The sequence below is a fragment of the Monomorium pharaonis genome, chromosome 5 (genome assembly GCF_013373865.1).
Source record: "Monomorium pharaonis isolate MP-MQ-018 chromosome 5, ASM1337386v2, whole genome shotgun sequence".
Classification (NCBI taxonomy): Eukaryota; Metazoa; Arthropoda; class Insecta; order Hymenoptera; family Formicidae; genus Monomorium; species Monomorium pharaonis.
The window spans coordinates 29,071,182-29,092,434 of NC_050471.1; the positions used below are offsets into that span (position 1 = coordinate 29,071,182).

The 21,253-nt window shown below is 36.4% G+C and overlaps 6 protein-coding genes across 9 annotated transcripts; 4 read left to right on the plus strand and 2 right to left on the minus strand.

Moving 5' to 3' along the window:
- Positions 1-135: 135 nt before the first annotated feature.
- On the plus strand, positions 136-3,017 carry LOC105835577 (phosphatidylinositol N-acetylglucosaminyltransferase subunit Q). Of its 4 annotated transcripts, XM_036287392.1 has the most exons (6): positions 136-264; positions 330-960; positions 1,197-1,477; positions 1,617-1,809; positions 1,894-2,008; positions 2,789-3,017. In XM_036287392.1, exons 1-6 carry the CDS (start codon positions 260-262, stop codon positions 2,977-2,979), a joined length of 1,416 nt encoding a protein of 471 aa, XP_036143285.1. In that variant the 5' UTR covers positions 136-259; the 3' UTR covers positions 2,980-3,017. The 4 variants fall into 4 exon arrangements, 2 of the variants coding, with proteins under 2 accessions (XP_036143285.1, XP_012534474.2); XR_001138992.3 differs by having other exon boundaries at positions 168-960; positions 1,617-1,781; positions 1,877-2,008; positions 2,789-2,927; XR_003626899.2 differs by having other exon boundaries at positions 168-960; positions 1,877-2,008; positions 2,789-2,809.
- On the minus strand, positions 2,994-3,998 carry LOC105835581. Its single transcript, XM_012679025.3, has 2 exons — positions 3,784-3,998; positions 2,994-3,550 (listed from the first exon to the last, which is right to left on the minus strand). The coding sequence occupies exons 1-2, from the start codon at positions 3,840-3,842 to the stop codon at positions 3,214-3,216; spliced, it is 396 nt and encodes a 131-aa protein (XP_012534479.1). The 5' UTR covers positions 3,843-3,998; the 3' UTR covers positions 2,994-3,213.
- A 311-nt stretch (positions 3,999-4,309) lies between these two features.
- LOC105835582 (mediator of RNA polymerase II transcription subunit 16) lies at positions 4,310-11,835 on the plus strand. The gene is made up of 14 exons (XM_012679026.3): positions 4,310-4,982; positions 5,108-5,254; positions 5,580-5,778; positions 6,035-6,281; positions 6,357-6,512; positions 6,599-6,768; positions 6,961-7,297; positions 7,385-7,592; positions 7,845-8,019; positions 8,400-8,546; positions 8,738-8,948; positions 11,096-11,205; positions 11,341-11,486; positions 11,599-11,835. Exons 1-14 carry the CDS (start codon positions 4,921-4,923, stop codon positions 11,720-11,722), a joined length of 2,439 nt encoding a protein of 812 aa, XP_012534480.1. The 5' UTR covers positions 4,310-4,920; the 3' UTR covers positions 11,723-11,835.
- LOC105835584 lies at positions 9,142-11,089 on the plus strand. The gene has a single exon (XM_012679029.3). The coding sequence runs from the start codon at positions 9,673-9,675 to the stop codon at positions 10,771-10,773; it is 1,101 nt and encodes a 366-aa protein (XP_012534483.1). The 5' UTR covers positions 9,142-9,672; the 3' UTR covers positions 10,774-11,089.
- A 387-nt stretch (positions 11,836-12,222) lies between the features above and the next one.
- On the minus strand, positions 12,223-16,318 carry LOC105835585 (thioredoxin-like protein 1). Its single transcript, XM_012679030.3, has 4 exons — positions 16,109-16,318; positions 15,232-15,511; positions 13,144-13,427; positions 12,223-12,601 (listed from the first exon to the last, which is right to left on the minus strand). The coding sequence occupies exons 1-4, from the start codon at positions 16,204-16,206 to the stop codon at positions 12,388-12,390; spliced, it is 876 nt and encodes a 291-aa protein (XP_012534484.1). The 5' UTR covers positions 16,207-16,318; the 3' UTR covers positions 12,223-12,387.
- A 109-nt stretch (positions 16,319-16,427) lies between these two features.
- LOC105835583 (transmembrane protein 201 homolog) lies at positions 16,428-21,059 on the plus strand. The gene is made up of 6 exons (XM_012679027.3): positions 16,428-17,013; positions 17,099-17,216; positions 17,394-17,750; positions 18,170-18,436; positions 18,666-18,925; positions 19,012-21,059. Exons 1-6 carry the CDS (start codon positions 16,907-16,909, stop codon positions 19,745-19,747), a joined length of 1,845 nt encoding a protein of 614 aa, XP_012534481.2. The 5' UTR covers positions 16,428-16,906; the 3' UTR covers positions 19,748-21,059.
- Positions 21,060-21,253: the final 194 nt, after the last annotated feature.

The following is a 21,253-nucleotide window of genomic DNA, read 5'->3' on the forward strand; positions in this document are numbered from 1 at the left end:
ACTGTTATATTAACCATCGACTCTGCATATGAAAGAATTTTAAGTAAAAAAGTTTTTTTTGTTGCAATAGAAAGGATGAAAAATGCACTCCAAAATGACTGGTTAACAAAACAGTACTGCGTTTCTCGAAATATGAAAATCCAAGTGGTAAAAAGAAAGATGATACAAGGGATAATGGATACATAGTTTTCAACTGTAAAAATGACGAGCAATTTGTTGATATTTATTCCTCAAATATTGCGCACCGAGCAATCGGGCTATGTGGTTGGTAAAGTGGTACACGACACCTGCAGTGACCTAAAAAAGTTCTACATCGTCGGTCTGCGTAGGGTGGCCTCGGAGTTAGCCAACAGGTCCACGTTAGGCGTAATCGGATATTATTCCAACGGGAACGAGGAGGCGCCTTTGGAGCGCAAGCATCCGAATTGGGTGCACATCGCAACGAGGCCGTCTGCGGGCGACGAGTACCGTCTGACGAGTGTCGTTCTCAACAACAAGAGAATGGACCTGTCGGCGACGCGCACGACGCTTATTCTGTACGATCGACGTGCGTTACAGAAGACGGAACTGTTCGAGAGGTCGGCAACGTCGAGCGATCATTTCCACGAGCTCGCGAGGCTCATCCAGAGTAAAGAAGATGAGCTGAGGATCAAGTCGACGAGTCTGCTGACCTATCACATATCCTTCTATTTGTTGCATCCCATTCTGTTGCTGTCTAAGATAATGGAGGGATTGCTACCAATCTTGAAGTACTCCTCCCTCGGCCTACACGTTTACGACTGGCTGGAGAATGTCAAGTGGATGCTGGCGACGGTTGTGCGGGACGGGAGCTTCAAACTGAAAACGGGAAACCATGCACTAGCTATTGTGATAGACGTGGCGCTGGGAATCTTCGTGCTGCGACTACTGCGATATTACATCGAGGATCAGCCGTCGCAGTTTCTTCTAAATAATGCAGAGGCAAGTTTTATGTGTGCCACGCGACGCATGTGAACAAAATAATCCGCTTTGCTTTTTCTTAATAAAAATTCGATTTAATCTAATTTAGTTTTAAAACTGAAATTAATTTGAAATAAATGAAAAAGAAAAATAAAAGGTTCAATTGCTTACATTATGTAAAGTTTGAATAGTTATGTATTAATGCATTTTAAATTCTATTTCTATTTGTTTTAGTAATTAAAATTTTTGTTTAACAGAAAGTCGTAGAGACTCTAAGGGACCTGATTAATTGGTTGATGGGCGTACCAGCTGGCCTCAAGCTTAATCATGCCCTTAACAACACTATGGGAAAGTTCTTCCTATATCACATACAACTTTGGTGGACATTTCTGATATTTTCCAAGCCGCTTCTGGATTTGGCGTTCGAAGTGTTGCTCCTATTTGGAAGGCTGGGTATCACGTTTCAAATATCCATTGTCGCGGACCTTCTGGGTCTTGTCAGCTTCCACACGTACTGTATTTACGTTTATGCAGCAAGGTGTGGCATTTTTCAGTTGTCTCAGTTTAACAAAATTATTGATTTCTTATCTGAAATACCAAAGTCATTAAGTTATTTCCAAAAAATTTTAGTAAGTGGTTTTTCATAATATAAATTTAAATGCTGTAATTTATCGTAGGCTTTTTAATATTCAGCTGAGAGGAATCACGGCTCTCTTCAGGCTCTTCCTCGGGAAGAAGAAGAATCCTCTGCGCGAGAGAGTGGACTCGTGTCAATATCAAACAGATCAGTTATTCGTCGGGACGCTGTCGTTCACCATTCTTCTATTCCTGATGCCTACCACGTGGGTATACTACACTGTATTCACACTGGTGAGAGAACGTATTCTCTACTTCAATGTACAATCTTTTCAGATTTTCATAATAATCATAATTTTAGCTATGGTTTAATTACAGCTCAGATTAGCATCAATCGCATTCGCCGGTTTTCTGACTAGGCTGAAGTTTTATCTGCAAGTTATTCCCGTTTACACCTTTTGGAAGTGGTTGCTACGATCTTATAGCACTCGTAGTGAGTAGCATGTTTTGCATCTTGAGAGTGTTGGACGAAATTTGATCAATTTGTTAATTATTAAAAATTAAACTACTAATGATTATTAATAACTAAATTAATAATTACCAATAATTTAATTTAGGTATATTGTTCATTTTATGTTACCGATTATTAGAGACACTTAGCTGTAGTTAGAAACAAAATTAATTGTAAAGTCCACTAACTAGTCGAATGCAGAAATGTGTAAAATGAGTTAAGAAACCTATGTGTATATAAAATAAGCTCAGTATAGGAGGTAAAAGGATAGGGATTTAGTAGAACGGACGGATGGATGGAGGGATGAGTGTTTAGTATTTTTGTAAACTAAGCCCCCCCCCCCCTTTTTGGTATGTATAACTGTAGAGAATTATATAATTATTATTAATAATTACCAAGAATTTTTAAAACTTTGTTCTTGATTATAATGAACGATTAACATTTTTTACCTTGAAATGAATTAGGTATTAGTATTAATACCTGATTCATTAAGTAATTAACAAAATAAATCGATTAAAATAAATAGTTATATGTAATTGTGAATAATTTAATCGACTGATTGAGAGAAAATAACTACTGCTACATGACTATGTATATGTTAAAAGTTTTTTATTTTAAATTATTATTTAATTTTATTAATTTAATTAACAAATTAATCGCAATTAACTCCCAACGCTGCTCGAAAGAAGAAACGTGGTAATTTTTGTCACTCAATAGATAGCAAGTTTATTATCGTTTAACATCATAAATAATTTCCCACAGGCATTGTTGACATCAGATTGCATCCTTATTATACCAAAGAACTTACAGTGCTGTCGATGACCATGGTTGTGGCTCCCTGGAAGCTCACATGGAAAAAGTGCATTCCAGACACAATCGATTGCTATCCAGCCATTGAGTGGTGTACAATACTGAATAATGTCATATGGGGTCATTTGTTGTATCCATTATGAAAAACTATATTAAATATCTATATTTCTTATTTATTCAATAAAAGACTTTTCTTAACAAATCTCCCTCCTATATTATGTACAGTACTTATTTCAATAAATATTACTGTAAATTAATTTGAAATAATGTTCATCAACATATTTCAGCAAAAAGTATGAATATTGTACAGTAAAAACTTGTTACATAACAATTTTATACAGAAAAAATCACTCCAGACATGATGTTACGAATTAAATTTAAGTTTTCTTTTTTTCCATTTCCTTCTGTGTTCTACGTAGTGAGTCTCCTAAATCTGTATTCAGCATTTCATCGAGATCATTTTCCTCTCTTAGGATACAGAAGTAGATGAGAAAAACAGCCATGCTTATTGTCATACAGTAATCCTGATACCATGGGATGTTGTCTCCATCTGGATTGCGATACTCGTCTACTCTCATGGTGGCAGCTTTTGACGTGGAATACTTTATAGGCTGATCATCGATGTCATCGTCCTCCAATGTCACATTTTGATTCTTTGATGACACTGTGTTCCATTTGCTCCTGATATTTGGTGTTACACGTAGTACATTGTATCTGCAAGTGAATCTTCTATTAACAATAAATTTCAATTTTCCTTGGCAACGTTCCATAATCGTTTTTAAAGTTCTTATATAATTTTTAACACAAGTGTTGAATTTAAAGCTTGTCGAAGATACGATGCAAGGGTCGTTTTCTATTAAACATTTAGAAAATGTATTTCAATAAAAGATATTTTAATTAAAGACGAATTTTTAATTAAAGTCGAACTTCATTCGATTTGCAATTACCTTTGGAGTAATGCACTCCTACTACACAGCAGAATATTTTTGGTGATGTTATTTAACATTTGTGCGATTACGGTACCGGCAAAGATACAAAATAAAAATTGTTTTCTTATGAGAGATCCTCAACTAGGTATATCGAAAACTTTATCATATCAATATACATATAAGGTTTCTATTCTCTTGATGCTTTAACCAGAGAGGAACCTGAGAGCGGCCACCGCGGCTTTTTTCGTGCGACCAATATTTGACTAGCATCAGCGCCAAACGTGGATGTAAAGCCCGTTCTACATTAATTGCAGTCGCCAGTTACAATTTGTAACACCCAATAAATGTCGAGCTTTAACTAGAAACTAAGCGCCTATTGGATGTCGCAACTAGCTGCTTGCAATTAATGTAAAACAGACTTTACATCCACGTTTAGCGCTGATGCTAGTCAAATATCGGTCGCACGAAAAAGGCCGCGGTGGCCGCTCTCAGGTTCCTCTCTGCTAATGTAGACGCCGTCTACTAGACGGAGCCTTTTGAGAGGGGTAGCTGATTTTTGCGGTAAGGGGAGAGTCCATTCGGTCAGTTCCGTCGCGATTCGACTATGTTCGGCATTATATCACCGTCTCCATCACTACATCAGTGCAGCTAAAAAGAACAGACCTCATGGTTATCCATATATATGTATTGAGATCAGTGATCATGTAGATCTGTCGTGTTTGTTCAGTTTTTAATTGTTATGTGAGAATATTCCATTATTAATAGTGTCGGCAAATTTCTGATAATGTTACAAAGAAAGCCGTGTAAAAGAGGAATCCTTAGAAGAAGGCTCCGATTGAAATAGCAACCGAAATGTAATCAGATATGTGCCTGTTAACTCACTACGTCTGTAGAAAATATATTCCGTCGGGAGAGAGAAAAATACAATTCATCGTATTTTATTCCTTCGGAGAGAGATCATATCTACGAGATTCTTGTAAGAAATAATGTTCCTAAAAAAGGAAAACTACGTCTTCCAGATGAACAAGAAGACTATTGAAGTATCGCTCGTGAAGATTAAAGGAAGGATTTAGCAATGTCTTTATTAATTTGAGAAAAAAGATCAAGTGTAGAATTGTATTTCTCTACATAATAATAAATTGAGAAGAGGACAAGATGGATCTGCTTTACACTGTTAACAGAAGAAGCTCCTCCAAGTTTCTTACAAATCAGGAATGGTATTCTTCTTCAAACTTCTTTAACATATAAATAATATATCTTTCTTGTGCAGCATTTAACAATACTATAAATAAAACATTATATAGTGACAAGATGAAAATTAACTAGTGATTTGTTTTCTCAGTTTATACAGTGGGCAGTCCTTGTGTTCCTTGTCTAGTCGAAACATAGTGGCGTTTACTACGATGACAGAGTTAGATGACAGCAGCAGCAAGACTCGGGGTTGCCACGTCTATGTGGCAGACTTGAATATGCCATGGCATGCTCACAAGTAATCATTTTCATTAAATTCTTTTAGCTATTATCTCTGTAAAAGAAAAAAATTATTAAAAAAAACATTGTTACATGAGAAACAATATTTCTTTATTATTTTATATAAACTTAATAATGAAATATTAAATTTATTTCCATATTATAATTATTTTGCGTAAACTTTACAAAATTAATTTAAATAATGCTTTTATATATTAATTTTTAATTTTATTTGATTTAATCTTAATGTAACTTTTAATTGAATTAGTTTCCTTTACAAATTTTATTGAAAAATCCAACAAGTTGAGATAAAACTGTAAACTGTATCTCTCTTGTATCTCTAGAGTGCTTTCAAATAAACACAACATTACGGCATTAGAATGGGATCTGCCTGGTGACAAGTTAGTGATGGCAGACACAGCCGGAAATGTACAGCTATGGATGTTCAAGGACTATATTTTAAATGATTGGGTATTAATAGGTTCCGCATACTTCCCTGGCGAGCATATATTAGGAGCAGCATGGTTTCATAATGGCAAAAAGGTATATTTAGATGAACAAATTTCTATGTCAAACAACAAAAGTTTTTTGTTCAATATTACCAGAAAAATTGAATTTGACACCAATATAATATAATTTTCAACTTACATTTGACTTTGATTTATTGATTGTTAATTTATTGAATTATTAAATTTTAAAATTATCAAATTATTTAAATTTTGTAGCTATGCCATAATGAAAATTTGTAGACGTTGCTCTTACAATTTTCTTTTCTTCTAATGTTTTATTAATTTTCCAGACAGGGCTAGTAGCAGAGAAGAAAGATAACATCCATTATAGTGAAAAATTTAATCATCTGCTATTTGCGCCTTCCGTCAGGCAGTTCGGCGGCAGAGCTGCTGAAGGCGTGCTGGTGGTGTCGACAACAGGGATGGTCGGCGCGATCATGATCACGAAGGACCTTCAAAATCCAATCTGCTACTCGACGGAGAGTCTTGGCAATACGAGGCACAGGATAACCGCGGTCGATTTATGCTATGGAAAAAGTATTACTGCCACATTGTAAAATTACATTCGCGAATAGAGACAGAAGCAAAGAGAGAGCATTGTAATAATTTCAGATGGCCACTTTCTTGTTGCGGTAAGCAGCGGTAGCATCTGTCTGCCCATAAGATGCTTCAGGGTGCTGGTGCGCAAGAACGACGACAAGTGCACCATCACCTCGCAAGCCTTGCCGAGCTTCTTTCTGCAAGATGGGGCACCCAAAGATAATTCATGTAAGATTAATTAATTAGGTGGCACGTACAACACTCTGTAGATAGTTTATTTCTTTCTCTATGACTACAAGCTTTTATCTTTACAGGTACAGTTGTGACACATTTAAAGTTTGTGGTCAGAGAAGATGCGGATTCGCTGGTCATCGCGGCGAATAGCGAGAGCGGCGGATTCGTCGAGGTGTGGGAGCTGCGGGAAAAGTCACAACCGGTTCACAAATTGTTTCAGCCAAAGACTCTAGAACCTTTTAAGACGGTCGTAAGTACACACCTTTAATTAGTCAATTTTTATTCTTTATAAATGCATGGTGTTATAAAACAGCAAGAGAAAGCAAGATACTTTTGCTTCTTAATTACATAAATCTTTATGTAGAGTAGTACTAATGTAAAAAAGAAAGAGCATGCCAAGATTAATGGAGAGATTTGTGACATTTTATGTGACAACACACAGGTTTGGCAGTATCAATCGCAGTATCGCTGCCAGTCGCCGGTCACGGCGATAGCGACTACAAAACTGTCAATAGTAACAACCTTACCGCCTCCGAGTTACGTGATAATAGCATTGGCAGACTCGTCGGTACACTGTCTAAATCGTCTAGATTGTTTGAAGGAGGTAGCGTTCTCATCGTTGAATACAAGTTGGCGTCAGGACGAACCTAGCAATAAGTATTTCAAGAGCTCAGTATCTATCGCCCATATGGATCTCTCGTGGCTAGGATGCGTGCTTCTTGCGTGCGACACTCACGGCAATTTGTATCTCTATAAATTGTTGCCGGATGGCACTACAGGTATAATGTGATTTTTTTTTTAATTTAAAGTGTTTATTGTCAGAGAAAACCTGGAATTTTGGAATAGTGATTTACGTGATTCTGTAGGTACATCGATGTCACTGAACTATGCCTGTACATTACTGGAGTATTGTTTGGTGACGGGATTGGATTGGTTGGATATACTTTTATGTCTCAGATCGTCCATGATCGAAGCACTGTGCGAACGATTAGACGCTTCTTTTAACAGGCAACTACCATCTACACAACAATATCACTATATCCAATTTCTATGCATCAAGACATCATTGTATAGGTGTGTAATTAAACATGTGTACATAGAGACATATTTAAATTTTCTTCTCAATTAGTATTCTAACTTATTTTGAAAATAAAAATCTTTTTTTCTTTGTAAAATAAATTAAAATATTAATTGGGAGGAGAGGAAGTCGTTATAACAATTTAAGAATTGTCTTTAAAGATATTTTTTAAAGTGTTGTAAGGAAAATTATTTTTACTTAAATTATAAATTTTGAAAGATTAAATGCTAATAATTATATATTTTTAGGATGCTTGTGACAGGACAAAACAAGGCAGCGGATTTATCATCATTACTGATGATACATTCGGTAGCTACCGCCTTCAAGTCTTTACTGAGACCATCGGATTTAACATCCCACGACATAGGTCCAGCGGAAAGCTTAGCCGCGGTGATAACTGACGTTATTACTGATGTTGACAAGGTATATTGTAATCGAATTTTCACATTCCAGTTCTTGACCAGCTAAATTTTCATAAACAAATAAATTTTCCCTTGCATTTCTATCATTTTACATTTGTTATTCAATACATAGAATGAAAGTAACTGAAGTTATGTATAGATCTGTATAATTGAATGGCAATATTTATTTTTATTTTATATATAAGAAGCTGTTAAATGAAAGAAATAATTGAGAATATATTTGAAAATGGATTGCTCACAGTTCTGATAAGGAAAATGTTGACTGCAACAAAATAAATTATTTTATAATAAATATAAATTAATAATTAAAGTAAAATTAACGCTTTAGTAGTTAGTAAATTAGTTATTGGTTTTTTTTTATTTATTTAATGGTTTTTTTAGGTATTGTTGCATCTTGATCCGAAAGAGTTTACAGTGGAACCAAGCACTTTGCAATCGCTGCAACAACTTATTCAATGGGTTGCTGACTTAGCTTTGAACCTGTTGGCCAGATTACCCGAACAGAGAATGCAGGTGAAGGCTGGTGGGGTAGGTATTTCTGGTAAATCTAGCTATTTTTTTGAAAATCACAAAGAATTAATATTTAATGTTTTTTTTTTATTTTTGTGAAGAAAAAGATTATAAAAATCTTTTGTGATACTTCAAATATTCTCATATGTATTGTACATATAACGGTACATTATATGAGAGTTAATTTCGTATTTTTCTTTGTTTTGCAGTATGAGCTGCTTAAGGATCACAAGGCCTTGAATACTGTTCGGGAGCTGTTGGTCATCATACGCATCTGGGGATTACTCCGGCCATCATGTCTTCCGGTATTTCTTCGTAGCGCGGAGAGTCTGGACGTTCTGGCCTTGTTGTTTTGCTTGTTGTCGAAATTGGTGCAACCTAATGGAGATACACAGCAACAGGTGGATGACGGTTTGATTGGTACGTTTTTTTAGTTTCTTGAAATTTATTACAACTGAGCATAATATGATTTTTATTTATTGCAATATGAGTTTTAATAATTTAATCTTGAAGATTAATTCTGTACATAAACAAAAAAATATTGTTATATTCAATACAATTTGCGGAAATTTTTTATAATTAACAATTACAAGTTGGAAAAAAATCTTTTTGCTGTAATATGCTTCCTCTTTTTATTTGATTAAAAAAAAAATTTTATGTTAAAAAATGACATTTATTTAGAAATCTTAAGATTTAGAAGACAAATTTAATGTAAATTTTATTCTTATTTCAATAGTAATTTGTTCACGTGCTAGTTTATTCTTATTGTATACATTTCCTACTTGATTACCATGACTTGTGGTCACTACCATTTGTGAAGGAAGTTTGATAAAAGTACCACATCCTGAATTATTCTGATAGAAAATTATGTCATACTCTGTTAACAGTATTATCAGTGTTAAATGGTTCGCATTATGTGTAACACATTGTGCAGTAACGTAATTAAGCAATAGCATAGCTATGAGCACGTAAATCAGAAACAGCAAGTGTATTATTACAAATATAAAATAATACATTTTCTCTGTGCGTGTGTGAGAAACAATCCAATTATTTTATTTTTCTATCAGCAAAATATAAATATGATAATAATAAAATAATACGACTGAAAAAAAATACATGCTTACACCAAACCCTCAAAGGTACAATGAACACCAAGCTTGCAATCAAGCACAAAGACTCTCTTGTCTTGAAGGAGAATAAACCGCTCGAAAAAAAATGTGTCAGCCATAAGCAAGGCAAGAGATGGGAACTTTTACTCCCTTGGATAACCTTCGGTGTGTTCTTGGTTTATTGGTTTGTTCTCTGTCCTATAATTTGGACCATGGGTGAGCTGTTTGAACGCGGGCACAAGTTTGTTATCTTTTGGACAGTCGCATTTATAATCTGGATCGTGATTATGTGCGTATTGTTAATCTTTTGGAGACGTTTCCTAAATAGACAAAGCCTTGAAATTAACGCACTCTCGAAATATGGCTCGGATAATGTGGAAAGACCCGTGTGCGTTCAGCAATTATCATCTGAAGACACGGAATTTCTCGAGTTGAAGAAGCGGGATGATTCAAAATCGAAGAAGAGCGAACGAGAAAATTTCAAGCAGGATCTGCCGCCTTTGGTGATACACAAACAAATATTCGGCGAAAATATCGAGGATACCACCGGAGTAGTGCGTGTTGAGGAGGATGAGAAAACTCATTTAAGCAATGATTATGCTGAGAAGAGTCCCCTGCAGGATTATCTGAAGTTGGTGATGGTATCGCCCTCGGAGGACGAAATGAAATCTCCGTCTATGAAGTCGCCTATGTCGCCGAGAGAGTTATTCTTTATAGATCTGATCCGCGAAGCGGATAGGGCTGAGAGCGCCAATATGAGATCGCTGAAGACGAGATCGCATTCTTTTCCGAGAGAAGCGACTGAGAACGATATAAAGAGGAAAACATATTTCTTCCCGAGTGAAGCGATTGTAAACGACAGTGCAGACGTTGTGAAAGGTGAAAAAAATGAAAAGGATGCGGAGGATTTGGAGCGCCGAAAGAACATAAGAGATACGGAAGATACGCAGGATGAGAAAGATAATAACAAATCGAAGCGCGAATCAAGTTACTTCATAGCTGATGTGGAAACCACTGAGAAAACAGAGGTCTTTCTTCGGATTGAACCGAACGTGGACGAGGAAACGGGATTGACTGTGGAGAAATCGGGGTTGATATTGCAATCCAATGAACCAAATTCACAAGAAAGAAATTAACTTTTTATTTCATCAAATTAATTCCCATGGACGATTATTTATGACAATTGAAAAGTACAAAAAATATATAAGTAAAAAAGATTAAAGTTTTTTTTCTAGAAGTCAATGTATAAATAAGATACTAGAAATGATACAAGTGTTGGATATGTTAAATCTACTTTCTGCCTCGTTCTCTTCTACCAAAAGTTATGACTATTATTACGTATAATAATTCATGTACATTATCACATATATAGAATAGATCGTTCTATGATTGATTTAGAATTTTCGACTCAGTTAAATTTTTGTTGCCGAAAATTTTGAAGTAAGGCATTCCTTTCAGATGAATGCTGCTTGTTACCAAATCAAATCATGATTCCACAATTGCATCAAGGCAACAGCATTATCGCCATAGTCTCCCCGATTTTGTTTTATCAGAATCTCCCGTTGCAGGTAAGAATTGCAGAGGTTACGATTATATTCATGCAAAAAGAGAAAGTACCGTTAGAATTATTGCTTTAAGAAAACATCGAAATTTCTTTTTACTAATTTACATATATATTTATTATTTTATTTTACAATTTGCAGCTGGAATATGGAGCAGAACCCGAACAGATGATATTTACACCTGAAATGAATCCCGTTGAAGGTTGTATGCACAGCGGACAAATAGTCGATACGATACGACACTTGTATTTGGGGAAACAGCCACTTCTAGTGAAGCAATGTACAAGGTATTACTCAGATTGACTGCTATTACTAACTAGCAAAAAGTATAATAATAAAATATATAACATTAATAGTCCAACATTATCGATAGCGTTACATAATATTTTGTTGCTTTAGATGCGGCGGTAAGGCGCAAGTACAGAACATGACGAGAACAGCTGCGATCAGAGCCTGGGATCAACGATGGATGCGAGCTTGTCGATGCGGCGGTATCTGGCGAATTCATAAAGCCTCTCAATAAAAAGCACTTAAGAATTTTTGTAATGATAAAGAGTTCATATTTTGAGAGTCTATCATTATAAACTTTGATAACTCCGATAAATTTTTAAATAAAGGTCGGAAATTCATATAAAAGATATAATTTGTCATTTGAAGGAACCAATTGAATTGAAGGAGACATACACATATATAAAAAGTAACAAAGAGACAGAGAAGGAGACTGTGTTGTGTTCAAACAATCTATTCATCAAGTTAAATCAGAAAATTGATATTGAAACATTTTGTTTATTTATATTGTCATTAGCAAGAATTAGTTTTATCAATGCGAATCAAAATCGTGGAAAATGCATGAATACAGGAATGCAGGAATGATGTAAAATTAGTCTCAAACGTGTCGTACTTCATAAAAGACTTTTTTTGTTTCAGCATGTACGCGAGATGTGAGAATGTTTACGTAAATTAATACATTTTATTCAAGATAAATTAATTACGTGAATTAATGATAAATTATGACAAGCCAAATTGTACGGTATTCAAATCAGTTTTTATTATTTTAAATTGTTACATTAGCTTTATTTCTTTTTCCTTTTCTTTCTTACGAAAAGAAAACAATGATAGGGGGAATGTTAGTAGGCAAATCAAAATTCCTGATGATATCCTGATATATTATTGTTCCAGAATAGTCGCTCAATGGCTTTCTCCCTTCTTGCCAGACACTCTCTTAAACTCTCCCATGTTAGTAGTCGAGATTGGTGAGCCGATTACGACTAGATGATCGATCCTCGTTGTTTCCGAACCACTTTGATTGTCTATCACAAAGATTTGAAGATTTTGTACATTCTGGAACTTGACGTAGCGCAGTGGTACCGGATTGCCTTCCTCGAGATCCTTGGTCGATAATCTGCGTCGAAATTATGCATATTAATTTTTCAAAAAAAATGTATGTAAGACATTTTATTTTAATATTACATTAAAAACTAAAAAAAATCTCGACCATCTAAAGGCGCGTTTTGGAAAATATTTATATTTTCGTTTACAATTAAAAGGATATACTACACTAATTTATGGAATGTCATGGTTCCATGTGAGTGTAATGAACTCTTAAGTGAGGACAGGTCAAGCCCACAATCCCGTATAGATTTTTAATCTCTATTAAAATCTTTACTATCAGAAGACATTTTTCTCGTATTCTTTCTTTATATATTCTACTGTAAGATATTCGGAGTCGGAAGGACTCGTGTCGATAAAATAGAGAATTCTGTAGTTCTAATCTTGAGTTTATAAGCGTACAAAATATAAACAAGAGCAGTTGGAGTCGTGTGGACTATGAGAGAGCTATCGTTAGGAACAAGGGATCCCGAGTTCGAAACCAGCCAACGCTCTTTTAATTTTTCAGTCGCTTTTACTATATCGTTTTGAGTATATTCCGCATTCAAAACTTACGTTAGATCTTGAATGCTCGTATTGGAATTTGCCATTTCGAAATCGATCGTTCTGGGTTGATTGATGAATAATTTGATATTTTTCGGTCCATTTTCCGTGGGTGCCTTGATCTTGAGCGAGTGAACCTTAACAGGCTGCGAGAATGCAATGGACATTATCAGCTGCTCATCCTCGTCGCTCTGAAGATACCCACTGTCCGAGTTCAGACACTGAGGGAAGGTATGATAGTCCGATTCGTTTAAACACTCACACTGCTGCTTCATTATGAAACTGGACAGGTCCATCTGAAAAAGAAACCCCGAAAGTTCCTCGGTTAACGAAATAGAAAAGCTGAAGTAAATTTTAAATAAAGTAAAGCGCGATTTGGAATAATTTTATTTGTTTGAATATTGATTTTAAAAAACGATATGTAGAGATACAATTAAAGTAGTGAAAAAAGGAAAGAGTAAAAATTTTTCACTAGAATTATCAGAGATTGGTACTCCTAACATTATACTTAAAAATTTTACGTATTCTTTTTTAATAGTAAATTATCTTTATAGTTTTTGTAAATTAAACAGTTTTACATGTTACCTAATTAAGTTATATTAATTTTAGCACTAATTAAAAATTGTTTAAACTCATTTATGTCTATGTATTTATTTGATTTGCTTATTTCAAATTTGTAAATGTATTTGGTTTTTGTAAATATAAATTAGTATTTAAATGCGTGTTGCAATCATAACAATTTTTCTTTGATCAATTTTTCATTGTTTAAGTACTAAATTGAGAGATTTATGTGCTAGGTGGGATTATTCAGATAAAGGTCATTAAACACCAACAAAAGCATGCAAGTATCAAAGTTGTATTATTTTCAGTACAATATCTCTCAGATATACATTGACAATATTATATAATTAAATTGAAGGAAAAATAATTATACTAAACTAGAGCCTTCAACTTAAAAAGCTTCTTTAAGTTACATTAAAAAATGCAAAATTATAAATATTATCTCTTGAAATTAACCGAAGCTTAATTCTATCGAAACTAATTATTTAACTTCCATTAAGTTTATTTAGATATTCTGCAAACTACTTTTCCTATTTTTTAATCAAGTGGTGTATAAAGATGGCATATAATTTTTATAAATTTATGTAAAAGTATTACGCGCTAGAATATTAGAGATCGAGATCCGTTGGTCAATTTATATTTCAATTATTTGAAATGTTTTTTTTATATTAATAATTTCTCACATGTTACATAAATGTTACACTTTGATATTTGCATAAACGAATAACTTTAGCGCGCGTTTAACACGATCCCACTTTTTCAATCATAAAAAAATTTAATTCTCTCGTTACTGCGACTCAACATTTCTAACAAGTTAAATATAACTTTGATTATCACTATGTAGAATTTTTTGATTTCACTGTAACTTTCTCTTGTCAAAATTAGAGGTACTCGAAAAATTTTCTTTAAAAAATAACAGTATACTTTATATATATGTGCAATAATGGTCTTTTTAATAATGCTGTTTCTCGAATTCAAAAAGTAATGGTTTACTACAGATTCTTTTGTTACTCTTCTTGCTAACTAAAAAAACTTTTGGAAGACAAATTCATATTTTTGTTCACTATATATGCTATTAAAATAAAAAAAAGACTGAAAGAACACAATAAGTTTCCAAGATATTGTTTAAATGTATATTCAACTATATAGGCGAAATAAATGTTACACCAGCAAAAATCAGCAGAATTTTTAAGTATAAACCTAATAAAATCTGTAAGTTAAGAGTTTTCAGTGCTCAACTAAAGCTTTTAAAATACAGATATTAAAATCTCGTTTATGCATACGATTTATCGAGAAAAAAAAATTAACGATTTTGAGAGAAATTATGCAAGTGACATTAAATCGAGTGGCTAATCCAAAGTGTTAATCGAAATTAATTTCCATAGAAAATTCCGCCTATAAGAATCCAGTTGACATTAAACGGCAACTGGTAAGTGGCAGGCTAGAGCTTCATTGGTACTTATTCCAGTAGAACAAAATCGCGGCGAGTAAAATCATGCCGAGGATGTGGTAGTAGGCGTTGTCGGTTGTGTTTCGTACATGGCCAGGCAGGGAGTCCGCGATCGAGTCATCCGCGTCGTCGGCATCGCCGCTGCCATAGTACTGCTGAATCTTGGACTCAAGACCGACCGGGTCCGCACCCTGGCAGTGGCCGAGTCGCGTGCGTCTGCGGTAGAAGATGAAGGTCGGCATCGCGCTCACATCCTGCATCGAGGCGGTGTCCGCACACTTGTCCACGTCCACCTTCAGGAATACCGCTTTCGGATACTTGAGTGACAGTTGCTCGAATATCGGGGCGATTCTCTGGCAGGGCCCACACCTACGTAGTTAAATCAGGCGAAACGTATATTTAATAATGATTTAATAAATATTCTAATTATGATTTTCTTTTTTAGGAGGCTTCTTTTTTAGAGACTTTCCATTCCTGAACTTGTTACTAAAATAATGTACCTGATACAAGATCAGGTAAATAATAATTATTTATCAACATTGTAAACATACGTTTCTTTTTTTTTTGCACCTTCTCTACACGTGTCAGGTTCCAAGATTTCTGAGATAATTTTTATTACTTTTACGAGATTTCGAAGTTAAACTTTTTTTTCTTCAACAGCTCTCTTCAAAAAAAAGTGCAAAAGAACTATTGTCGCGATGACTTGAAACCAGCGAACTTGTCGCCGACCGCAGATTAAGCTTTCTTATTTTTGACAATTCGTATTGTCTACTTTGACAGCTAGTCTTTCGTTTCGAGCACGGATGAGAAAATATGGCTCGTCATATTCGAGGAAACGCCTAGATCAATACGCAATACGTGTTAAGAACATAAGTCGTGACGTGCTAAAAACCGGAATACGCTCGGATAAGATCAAATTAACAGGCGATAAACGTAATGAAGGATATAACCTAAAAAGACGCTTACCAACTTGCTGTGAAGTCCACGACAACGAGCTTTTGGCCGGCATTGTTTAACTCGCCGTTGAAATGACGATCATCGTTAATTATTCGTACCGCTCCCATTATTTGGATTTCGTCGTTTTAATTACATTAAATTCACCGCAGCAACTTGCTTACCCACTACACGAAGTCAACCAAAGTCAACCGAGATTAATTCTATAATGACTGGCAGTTTACATGTTTACAGCAGTGTTGGTTTTTCTCTCTCCAGTGAATTCCAAGATGGGGAATTTTACTCTAAATTTGGGGAGGTTAGTGAATTAGGTATGTTCGTCAAAAATAGAACTATTGAACATACCGCGAAGATCGCGCGACCGCGCGCGATGCATTCAAATGCGTTTTCGAACACAGCGCGCGCATTTTGCCGATAGCCGGCACGTGTGGTACGGCACGAATTGGCACGAACGTAATAGCGGGTTCGGGCGTTTCGATCGGGTCGGATTGGATTTGATTTGATTTGATTTTAGAGACAGGTGTTGGGAAGCTTCGTATGATAAGCTTCTGCACGTTCACGTCGACACTCGACACCTCGCAACGGTGCACGCACGCGTGCGTTAAATCCGCTCGCTACGATACCGAATTTCGTGCGGCAGATTTTTTAGGTTATGACGTGCCCTGCCCTTCCTCGCTTGTTCGACGGCGGGCGATGCGGCGCGCGGTCGGCGCCGCTATTCCTTGGACTCTAGAAAGTCGTCTCGCTTTGCTGTTTCTTTTACCGCGTTTTTAACCTCTCCATTCCCCGCCCCCCCCCTCATTCATCCTTATGCACAACATGATGACCGATCGTAACGCGGCGTTCGATTTCGTGACCGTGTTTGCCCCGATTCTTTTAATCCTTGCTACTTGCTTGACAGTCTTCTATAGACTGAGGTAGGTCACATTTGCGTTACTTTGTTTCTTTGTTTTTTTCAAGAGCGCGCCTTATTCTCATGCATGATTACGTGATTATTCACAGAGCGAGATGGCCCGTGAAGGTAAATTGCTGGTTTTGCAACGAGAACGTAAAGATCTGGAGACAGGATCTGAATTGGTGGTTGTGCCCGTGGTGCGAACAGTACAATGGCTTTTCCAAGGTAAGTCGCAGTCTACCTCCATGTACTTTTGTTTTATTTATATGGTAGCTTTTTTTAAATTTAACACAGTCCCACAGTTCATCTGTTTTTTTTTTTCTAAAATGGAAAACTTGTGAGAAGTTTAAATAAAAAAAAAATAAGCCTGATGCGTCAACAAATGCAAATTGCTTGTTTTAGGATGGTGATTATGCGTACGATATTCCAGAGCAGTACGCAATGCCGAAAGTGCGTACGAAATACTGTCGATTGTCCAGGAGCAGCGACAACTGCCACATCAATCTCAAGGATAAGCTCTGCACATATTGCAACGAGCGGGAGAGTCAGAAACTGTTGGAGCTGTCTAGTTTTGAGCCCAGGAGCGAGAAGCTCTTTCACACGGAGCTGAAGGCATTCAAGGAACATCTGGAGGTGAGGTATCCGCTGTGTGATGGCTGCAAATTGATGGTGCGAGACGTGTTGCACAAGCAGGCATTATGGCTAACTCGCTATAAGATGCTGTTCTTTCGGCAAAAATCAATCAAGACGCTCCTCAGTGTAAGTACATTTGCATAAAAGATGTTATTAAATATGTATTATATCTTTGATATTATTGGAAAAGCTATAGATTGTTACATTTGAAGATAATGCAAGAAGTTTGCTGATTTTGCTCTAGATTAAACATTATTTTAATAAGAGGAAGAAATGTGCTTTAATATAATTAAGAAGCAATGAAAAAAATCTAATTTTTTTAAATATAATTCAATATTTTTTATATAATATATATTATATTTGTTTTTTTTACTATAAAGTGAATTTTAGTTTTTCACTTTACAGGAATTGCATGTGTGTGATGCATCCTCAATGTTTATTATAATTTGCTGTTATATAAATAATGCTATTATAATCTTTTCCATTAATATCTCCAGCAACGTGCAGTTGTAGCAACAAATAATCATTGGTTAGTACTCTTGCAGAACCCAGGACAGCAGGAAACACTTTGTCGTCTTATTTCGACTGTCATGGTTGTGTTGGCATTGGATGACTTTGTTTGGTTACCGATTGGTGGACTGCTCTTTCGTTTATGCATTTGCGCGAGCTTTAAGATGAGAAACAAGAGTATCCATGTAGTATGGATATTTTTACTGGTTTACATCACTTATGACGTTTCCATGTCCGTCAAGAGTTTGACGACTCAAAATGTCTGGCTTATACCAGTGGAACTCGTTACGCAGTACCGCCTGGTGAGTTGGACACAACTTGAAATTACTTTACAGCGCTTGAATATATTTACAGGATGTTTACTAAAAAAATTAGTTCATTTCAAAGCTTTCTTAAAAAATTTTCCAATCCTATTTAGAATTTTTAATAAAATTTCTTGAAAATTCAAAATTTTTTAGATATTTTTTTTAGAATTCGTGTAAATGCCCTGTATTATTTGTACATTTAACTTATCGATCTGTTTCTTTTCAGATAGTGGTTTGCGCATTTGTCATAGATTTATTTATTTATTTGATGAGAAATTCTAATTTGTATAAAAGTGCATTGAAAATGCATGGCTCAGTAGCGTTTAAGAGGATTAAGTTACATTCACGAGATACGCCTCAACACGCGTACAAAAGTCAAAACAGTAGCGAATCAAGCGAGACTATTGACAGTATTAAACCGTCCATCTATTCGGCGGACGAGTTATCTTCCACTGAAATCAAGTTTAGCAGATCGCATTCAGCAATGCAAGTATTTTCATGTCCGCCTTCGTTTCTTCTTGACATGTGACAACGCTTTTATATTTATTTATTAGTCTTTTATTTACTTTTAGATTGAGACAGAAGCTGTCTACGATCACTGCAACCGACAACGGCAGCAACGGTTACCTGAGCTCTGCGTCTTCTCGGCGTGAAAATCGTTCGCTGGACAGCTGCTGCTTGAACGATAGCCTGAGCACTCTCCTCCTGAGCGAGGACGCTCCATTGCCGAGATACGGCAGGAGCACGAGAGCGGCACCGGCGATTTTCGAGCGGAGGGTGTACAACGCGACGAGCTCCGAAAATCTGTTCCGTAAATCCATCAGCAAGAGGAAGTGTATTCTATCACCGCCAAAGCTCAGATCGGTAACACAGACGTCGTGGGTGGCGGGCGGCTACTGGCAGGAGGGTATGATGACCGCTGCCGCTACACCGCCGACGCTTTCGCGGTCGTCCAGCCAGAGTTCTGGCTTCGGCTCCTCGGTCGGCTCCTCCAATCTCGCACCGCCCTCCCGCGAGCCGTCCGTGCACGAGTTCGATCGGTGCTCGGTTGTGTCTGAGGCCACGCGATGGTCGTGCCAGACGCCGCCGCCGCGACCGATTGTGTCGAGGCCTGACTCGTCAATTTCGCAGTCGCGGTACTCCGACGCGACCTGCAACGCGGACAATCGAAACTGGGTGCCGCCGCTGGTGCACGCCGTCGGTCCTCACACGACGACGATTGTCGCGAGCCCTGGCTGGCTCTCCGCGATGCTCTGCGGCTCGCTGATACTGAACATGATAGTACTGTGCGCTACGCTCTTACGTTAACGTCACAACGACCGCCGCCGGGTTTCTTATGTGTTCACGCGGTAATTTTTATCGATCGCGACAACTATTAATGTGTCGCTATAGCGTTGATTGACCTCGGCGAGTTTAGTCGCTGCAATCGGGAGGAGAATTCTTCGTTTGGTAGTTTTAGCTTTCTTCATCCTTTGCGTACGACCTTCTACTGCCGATTTCCTCTAGGTTCTAATTTAATCTTTAACTATGGGGATAGTCGTTTACGAATACTTAGGAGTGATGGAATTACTGCCAATTAAAGGACGAGCACAATGTTCCGTTCTACTGTTGAAAAAACAGCAAATACGATGTTACACTGCCAATATACTTGCTCGTTGAACATATCTGCCAGTCTTCGTCTCTTTCCCTCTTCTGCCTCCATCTTTGATTTTTGACCCCATATGTTCTTTATTGGATATCTGTCCTGTAAAGATACGCCGTATCCTTTAGTTATCTCGGCATTTCTGTACTGTATTGTGTATTTATGTAAACATCTGTCTGCTCGTTTTCTTTCTTTTACCCTCCCCTTTTCCGGCTTGTGCCAGAAAAATGTTTACCATTTTTGAGAAGTGGCCTCTCGAATTTTAATTGCTCGAACGTAGGGCTGGCCTCTACGGACAAGGTAATTCTCGCTCAATGTCTCGCGACAATGTCGATCTCGCAAATGCGGAAAACTTATCTCCTTGCGTATTCCAAGTACAATACAATCTTCCGGATCTCGAATCGCGACAGTTAACATGTGGGCGCCGAGAACTATTTGCGCGTCTCATCTTCTGTGAGTAATTTTGCTCGAAAAAGAGAGAAAAAAAGGACATCACAAAGTATTTCGTAATAGTTTCCATATCTGCACATTGATTGGAGCACTTTGTGTAGCACTTTTCTCCTTTGTATGAAATTACTCCGTAAATGCGGATGGAACGCGCGAACGCTTTTTCACGTACTGTAATTAATACAAAAACTTCAAACCTCAGTGAGAAATATATATGTAACTTTAGGAAAAAGATAAGTCTATTTGTTTGCGCGTTGCGCACTGAATATGTCTTGTTTTCCACATGTAATATCATTTGTAAAAGAGATTGATTGTATATACTTGTCGGAAATTTTGTAAAAAAACAAAAAATGCGCCTTGTACGACTGGTACACTTGTTACCACGCGCGTGCAGGTCTCTTTCTTAGCCTGTGGACTGGGAAACTTGTTGTAATGATCATGTTGCTTATTGTATTCTAATTATTGTATGTTTTGATATCTACCATATTGTATACAATTGATAAGAATAAAACGTAAACTTTTACAAAACGATTTATAGACTGTCGCCATTTCTTTCCCATTTATAGGCGGTATCTTTCTATTTTTTTTCTATATAATTTTTTTCGAAATAATTTTTTAGAACTTAAAAGTAAAAAAGAAAGCAGTCGGGAACTTATTCTGGCGAGAGGAAGAGAAAATCCATTAGCAAAATACAAATGTGAAAACAAGTAAAATTTCATGCAAAT